Below are 7,948 nucleotides of genomic sequence, written 5' to 3'. Positions count from 1 at the left end.
ATTGTGGTATTAAATATATATATATATATACTTATTATAATATTAAATAAAAAATAAGTATATTAAACAGTCTGTACCTCTCATGTATTTATTGTCTTTACATGTGAGATAAAGGATGATTACAACTGAGTCAGAACTACGCATGTTTTCTCAAACATAAAAACCAAACTTTAAAAACACCCAGGTTGTTTTACATCACTTAACGTTACCCCTGTTTAGCAGTCATTCTCTAGGTCCTTCCAAATACTTGTTTATCCAGCTGGCGCACTAATGTTCTATGAATGGGATTTTAGAACTGTTTCTAATGTTGTGGCTGCTTTGATAGATACCTTTCTCATCTCGCAGAACACAAAGCCAAACGTTTTATCATCAGTTAATTTTTCTATATTAATATTATTTTCATTTTTTAAATCATTCATAGATATTTTTTATATAATAATGTAACATTTAGTGGACTGACAATAGTGGTGGAAGTATTCAGACCCTTTAGCTAAGCTACTTAATTAAAGGTACTAACTATAGCTAATACAACACTGAAAATACTAAAGCCCATCATTCAAAAGCTTACTAAAGTAAAAGTGTGCAAGTATTATCAGCAAAATGGCCCGAATGTGTTCATGTGTATGTAGCATTTGACTGCTTTGTTTTAGGTTGAGCCACTTTAATACAGTTTTTAGCTTTGCTAGTCAAAATGATAGTTTGTCAAAATGACAAAATTTGGCATACATGGTTTTCACTGAGCAGGACAGGTATGGTCTATGTGTGGTCTGAAAAGTAGCTTGTAACAAATGTAATGGAGCAGCCTACAATATTTGATGTAGTAGAGCAGAAGTACAAGTTGCATGAAATCGAAATACTCAAGTAAAATTCAAGTACTTTGAATTTATACTTGAGTAGATGTATTAACCATTTGTTAGTTTATTGTCAACAGTTACCCTTTCAACCTCACAGCCACCTGTTAATGCCACACCTGGAGCTGGTGTGCTCACAGTGCAACCCTGTTTATTTGTGTGTGTTTGTGTTTGGATTATGTGTGTATGGTAATGTACACATGATCTGAGCAAATAAATACACGTAACGTTATTATTATTGCAGCTTTATACTGAGCTCATGCGTTTGGGTTATGGCAACATTGTTGATTTCACCAAATAACTTGTAGTTTATCTACAACTAGGGATCTATCTAATGTAAAAAAAACAAAAAAACAAAAACACAACACTAATGTTTTTAAACTGAACTACATAAGCTAAAGCTGATAGATTTCACCTGTATGCAGGTCATATCTCGTGTATAGGTCCGTTTATCTGCCTCAATACTGAATATGCCTGTAACATGACAGATGTACAATTACCCCATCTAGTGGTTAATACGGACATACTGCTGCTTTTCTCTCTAAATAAAAAAAAAAAAAAAATGAAAACAAGGAGAAAAACTCATCTTTTTATGCATTTATAGAAATCAACCAGCTTACAGTGCCACTGATGCACACGACTGAAAGCCCTTCTCACAACAACTCGGAGTGTGTTGAAGTCTTCATTTGGAGCTGGTGTACTTTGTGACCGCTTTGGTGCCCTCAGACACGGCGTGTTTAGCCAGCTCCCCGGGCAGCAGCAGCCTCACCGCAGTTTGCACCTCTCTGCTGGTGATGGTGGAGCGTTTATTGTACTGAGCCAGCCGGGACGCTTCTGTGGCGATCCTCTCAAACAGATCGTTTACGAAGGAGTTCATGATGCTCATGGCTCTGCTTGAAATCCCCGTGTCCGGATGAACCTTTTGAAGGCAGAGAGAAGTGGTTTTTTTGAGTTAAGGCAGGAAAACCGAAGCAGTTTTACCACTTTTAACCCACCTGTTTCAAAACTTTATAGATGTACATCGCGTAAGTCTCTCTTCTTTTAGCCTTTCTTTTCGCCTTTTTCTCAGTTGAACTCTTCCCTTTCTTTTTAGATATATCATTAGTCATTTTTGAAATTGTGTCAAATGTGTGAACTTTGACAATGTTAGTACGTCAAATGCTGTACAAAGTAGTTCAGGAATAATGATCCCAGTTTTCGGCCTCGTGGGCAGCTGTTTATGTAGCGTGCGTTAATTAGGGGCTGATTAAGCTCACCTGCTTTGTCTGTGGAGCGGATAAACTGGAGCTCCGCATTAAGATAAAATGAGCAATCATTACGAGAATGAATAAAACTGCAGCTAAAACGTGTTACTTTTTATTCTGGTAGATAGGGTTTTGGTTGTTTTTGTACTGCAGTGTTGCGCAGCAGTAATTTGATAAATGAAAGTTGAGTTGCAGGACTAAGAGGTTGTACCATTGCACATAATAAGGGCGTCCACTGGGTGGCACACTTGCACCAGTTTTCTGGCTGGATGAAATCTTGTTTGTGTAGTTGTGTACCTGTAGCACAGTAGATTCCACTGTAATCCATTGTAATCTTCCATGTATCTTGTAGCATACAAACTAGACTAGACCTAGGGGGATATTTTGATACCATGACATCTACAGGGAAACACTTTTCAGCTAGTAGTAGTCACATTCAGTGTTTAAGTAAACTTGTTCTTGATCGACATGTTGGCCTGCATTGTTTTCAGACAGACTGACAGACACAGAGGCTATGCTTACTAAAGATGTATGGTATTATGAGCAGGGCTGGATTAAAGCAGGCACTTGCCCCAGAATCCCAGCCCCAAGAGCCCCACGATCATTTTGTTTCATTTAGTGTGTGGCAGTCGGACAATAAGCAGATATGTCTGATAAATTGCACTGTCTGGTCATGAAGTTTTCTAATGCAGTGGTGCTTTGTGTTAAGTTAAACTATTCTGTGTCCAGACAAATTATTCGGCACTAATGGCCTAGGAGTTTTTCAGCTTTGTTCTACTCATTAGTTTTTGGTTTCCTTGGTGAATTATAATTAAGGCCTCAACATATTGCCTCAACACATTCAGATGCCAGAAAAATACAGATATTATACAATTTTCAATAACTTTGCATCAATTAGTGCACAACGGTACAACGCTCAGGCCCCCAGCGGGTTCATCTGCCATGTTGTAATGCATTTCAGTTTTAGTTGGTGTTACTATGGTGTCTGAAAATGGTAATGGAGCTATTTGTTTGTTTAGCAATGGTGTGTTTATCACTAAGCTTGTGTTTGATCCTGGACACTTTTATAAGCAGAACATCCTGGTAAATGTACGATTTTCATGCTGATAATTGGGATAAAAATGTTTCTGCTCCAGGCCTGTATTTTCTTTATTAGATATTCTTGTTTTATTTGGGATGAAATGTTTAACATCTAAATTGGCCCCCAGTGTGCAATTGTTGCAGTTATTTAGTATAATGGTGTATTTGAGGACAGACTACAACCAGATTTGATTATAAAAATGTGTCACTATCTGCTGACTTTGACCATTCGACCACTTTTTTGATTTCAGTCATTACCTCCTATATATGTATATCACTAAGATTTCATAACACTGACATACCAGTTATAGTATAAGCCAGTAACACAATTCAAAGATATATCCACCTTGTCTCGTGTGTGTGTGTGATTACTATATGTCCTAGCTCCTATATCATAGACAGACATTTTATCTGTTTAATTGATGAGATCAAGGGAACGTGAAGGAAGTGAACACAAATTATACCTTTCATAATACAAACACATCTCTCTAAATGGTAAAGCACTTTATCATACTCCTTCATTACTATCATACCAAAGCTTGGCACAGTTGTATTGGCTTGCCCCTGAGGTTCCACTCAATTTTGAGATGCATCCGTATCGTAAATAATCCTATAATAGGTATGCAGTCAATATGAGAAAGTTACTGCAACATCAAGTAGGCTGTTTAGGTTGTAGAGTGTGAAGTAAATTGACAGGAGTGTTAAGGCAAACACATGAGAGCTCTAAGAAGTAGAGCTTTGAAATAAAAGCTTCATCATAGAAACTTTTCCAGTTTTAAATAGGTCTAAACTGCAAGATGTAGTTATTTTTTTTTAATTTTCACAAAGCAAGATATAGGAGACACATTCTAGCCTTTAATGGAGTACATACAAAACAAGTTTGCTCACAGAACATACAAAAAACATCTGGTCAGCTGTGGTTTAAGCATTAAGATATATTCAGCCTAAGCAATATAAAATATTTCAGTGAGTAGAAACCCATCCATATTATTTGTTTACTGGTTTTACAGCAATCTTTGGCTTTAAAACTGTCACTGACTTTCTAATATTCTGTTACATTTGATAAAATATCAGCTTTTATTTCTTTTTCTATAAGAAATTGGTACACTTGCATTGAGGAAGAAACACGTCTTACAGTTTTAGTATATTTTTACTGCCAGATTTCTTCATAGTACATTGCAATGCGTGTGTCCGGGGTCTTGGACTTTTTCTTCCCCTCTCGGTTTTGTTCTCCACAAGCGAACAGTAGATATTGAGCAGTAGATTACATATGAATAGGCCCTTATCTCAGACTGCATTTATGCAAGGTCATTTGCAGCAACTGCCACACATTGATTAGCAGCCGTTGGTTGACTGTATTTTGAAGGCCATCTTTTTCTCTGTTGTCTGGCAGATTTCTGCTGTTTGCCTGTGTCATCTGTGAAGAGAAGATGGAACAAAGGTGAGTGTGTGTGAACATCTGCTACCCCGCTACGTCTGTCTGACAGTCACAGAAAAAGACAAATGTTGCCTGTTCTGTGTACCACAGCCTTTCATATCAACATATTGCTAAAGGCTACGTGGAGTGTTTGTTGTATTTATGTTTCTCCTACAGGGTTTGTAGCTTAATAGAACAAAGCTTAACTTGATGCCTGCAGTGATTACTCTGTAGTTGCCAAATGCACAAGTTTCACAGTCTAGTATACAAATATACCAGGCTGTGTTTCTGTTCACATATCCACACTCATGCAAATGTTAGAGCTTTGTCATTTTGACCCTTATTGAATGAGTTATTCAAAACCTTGAGGACAAAACAGCATTTAATTTATTTTAGCGATAAAAGAAATGTCTGTGATACATATAATACAAATGAAAAAGGGTCAAGAACATTATTTGCTGCACTACCATTGCAAACAAAATAGTTGTCATTTTTTATTTCTAATATGGGCCTCACACATCTAAACTACTGTAGACTTCCGGTTTACATTCAAGTTTTTTGCATTTAAAACCCAAACAGTTCCAATCATTGACTTTGTTTTAGTTGCAGTGTGCAGTGTAAACTGATGAATGTTGTACATTGTAAGACAAAGCGCTCATAGGCTGGCATGATTATAAAGGATCACACTTTCAGTCTAATCTGTAGTTCAGGTTGTGTTTTCACTCCCTCATACTGATACTGCTCTGTTCAGTGCAGTGTTGCATCTCTGCTGCTCCTGTAACTTCATGATGTATGTGCTTTTAAATGTCGACTGCTTTAGTGCAGGGTTCAGTCCCTAACAGGATAATCTGTCCTCGGAGGTGCTTGCCAAATCTGCATAACTTGGGCATCACAAAGAATGACTTACCGTAATTGCCACTTTTAGCTGTACATCATATCAGGGTGGTCATAGGATTTTTTTGCTGAACTGTAGTAATTATAGCACATTACTTAATATCCAACATAATGTAGATCGACATGATGAGAGTGGCAACAGTTCTGCTGTGCTGTTTTCACTAATTTAAGGTGTTTACTTGTCAACTAAAACTTTGGTTTACACTATTTTGCCACAGCTTTTGCCACACACATGTAGTACAGCAGACCAGCAGTATTAATCAATCAATCTTATTAAGATTCAGAGTAAAGTCAGAGTAAAACTGACAAGCAAAAATTATTGTCTCTGTCAGTTTCAGTTAGCGTTCTATGTAGTAGCGTTTGATCACATTTGATCATTTCTGGTAGTGCTAAACATTTTAATGTGCTTTATCCCAGATAAAGCTTCTGTGGATTAATAGACAGATAACACATTGTTGGATGTGCAAAAGAGAAAGCTGACCTACGTATGCTAAACATGGAACTCCTCACTCTCGTGTAGGTCACGTTAGGGTTGAATAACCTATATATTTTATTGCATCTTACAATGTTAAGTTGCTTTTTCAAACGCATATGGACTAACATATGCAATCATGACATTGTGTGAGTTATGAAAAGACAGACTAGTCACTAGTCTAGAAGCCAGTGGTGTTTATGGCCTATTTTTCAGTTTATAGCTAAAAGTCAAATTCAAAGACCCCCAAAAAACAGAGTGCAGTGCTTAGCAGTGCCTCAAACATTACCCCTCCTTATTAATATTCACTGCATTATGCTGTGCATCCTACCATCCACTTGAAAGCCAATTACTGTTGAAAAGTCCAGCACTTTCATCCTGCAATCTACAACAACAGGCATGCCTGCCAGTTATGAGTTTGGAATTTAAGTTTGCTAATCTTTACACAGGACAATGTTACCCAAATGTAAAGAGAATGCAAATACATGCAGCGTGAAGAGTATTTGCATTCTATTGCTGAATATGGAAATTGAATGTCAAATGCAGATTTATGCAACAATGAAAAAAAAAACATGATACTCTAATAGTGAATATTTATCAAGATGTGAATAAATGTTTGCTTCAGTGAAGACAATTCAGTTATTTAGTTATGTAGTTGTATGTATAACAATCTCCTTTTGTAATTGAGGTTTTAAATCATTGTTCAGGTACTGTGAAACCATGTAGTCACAGGATCTCACTTCAGTGTTTCCTGTTTTTCCTCAAATGAAGGATGAGGTTAGTAGTTCTAATGAGACAATTAATGTCACGGACACATTAGGTCAGGTTATAGTCATCACTCTGCACATCCACCACGCTCCACAAACTGGTCCAGTACTTGGAGATGGTCCCACAGTTATTGCTGGTGCCTTGGTTACTTATTTTCAGCAAACATCACTACAGTTTATTTCCTAGTACTCCCTACATGCTCATTTATTTACATTTGTAAATTCTAATTATAGAGTAGTATCTATAAAGTACCATAACCATTCAGCCAAATCCATACTTGATTTCGTTTTCAGGCAGTAACTCAAAGGTAACTGCTTACTGAAGGATTTTTAGTTTGTCAGTTTTTGTCAGCAACATTGACTCACTTGGCACTGTTTGTGAATGAAGACATATCAAAACTCAGTGAAGGTCTCATATGTTAAATGGACACAGTATCATCCATCACTGTTAAGTGTTTTTAGCACATTAATCATTATCAGTCATGACTGTGAATACAAAGCAGTGCAGCTGAATTTTATACATTTTAAAGTATAGCTAGCCTTGAGTGAGGCGTCAGCCACTTGTGAATTCAAACATCTTAATGAAGTCAATGACATTTTGACAGGGAATATTATCAGATATATTTAGGGTGTCAGGATGTTATGATGAGTTATTAAAAGTGTTTCAATTCTGTTTTGATATGAGCTTGTACTGCTTTTGGGTGGAAGGAGCAAAAAAAGGCTGCTATCTTGTAGTTTTGAAATTGCAATACCTCAGACATTGTTCTCGTAGACCTATTCTGAGTCTTAGCATTCCCTGTCAGGTGAAAAGACTGTGATAGGCGGATTCAAAACCCCAATAGTCTATCACTTCAGAGATCATATTGCATTTCCTTCTGTGAGCATTTTTTAAATTGCATCTCGACTGTGACAATGTATGGTTGACATAACATTTTCAGAAGTTTAAGGATGAAATCTTTTATGTAGTTTTATCTGAATTGCATACCTCTATACTGCTGTGGGTAATGGTTGCTATGGTCTCTGTGTTTGGTTACCAGGGCAGAATATTGATTTAATCCTCAAGGGCTGTGGTCATATCCTTGGCAATTCACCTATTGTTATGATAATAAGACATCCCTGGGTAGCCAATGAATGATAATCTTGTTTTGGTCCTCAGAGAAATGAAAAAGGTTTCTTAGAATGGCGTGGTGACATTTTAACCCCAATAAAATAACCATTTCCAT

The 7,948-nt window shown here is 36.9% G+C and overlaps 1 protein-coding gene across 2 annotated transcripts; it reads right to left on the bottom strand.

The window, feature by feature from the left end:
- Positions 1-1,433: 1,433 nt before the first annotated feature.
- zgc:92591 (uncharacterized protein LOC436997 homolog) lies at positions 1,434-2,247 on the bottom strand. 2 transcript variants are annotated; one of them, XM_035670377.1, is made up of 2 exons: positions 2,108-2,247; positions 1,434-1,770 (listed from the first exon to the last, which is right to left on the bottom strand). In XM_035670377.1, exons 1-2 carry the CDS (start codon positions 2,165-2,167, stop codon positions 1,534-1,536), a joined length of 297 nt encoding a protein of 98 aa, XP_035526270.1. In that variant the 5' UTR covers positions 2,168-2,247; the 3' UTR covers positions 1,434-1,533. The 2 variants fall into 2 exon arrangements, with proteins under 2 accessions (XP_035526270.1, XP_035526269.1); XM_035670376.1 differs by lacking the exon at positions 2,108-2,247 and adding an exon at positions 1,847-2,091.
- Between the last annotated feature and the right edge of the window lie 5,701 nt (positions 2,248-7,948).

This window comes from Morone saxatilis, unplaced genomic scaffold (assembly GCF_004916995.1).
Source record: "Morone saxatilis isolate NCDOM2014 unplaced genomic scaffold, NCSU_SB_2.0 Contig23, whole genome shotgun sequence".
NCBI classification, from domain to species: Eukaryota; Metazoa; Chordata; class Actinopteri; family Moronidae; genus Morone; species Morone saxatilis.
Note: the sequence above shows the minus strand (reverse complement) of the source record. Positions and strands in the feature narration are given on the sequence as shown.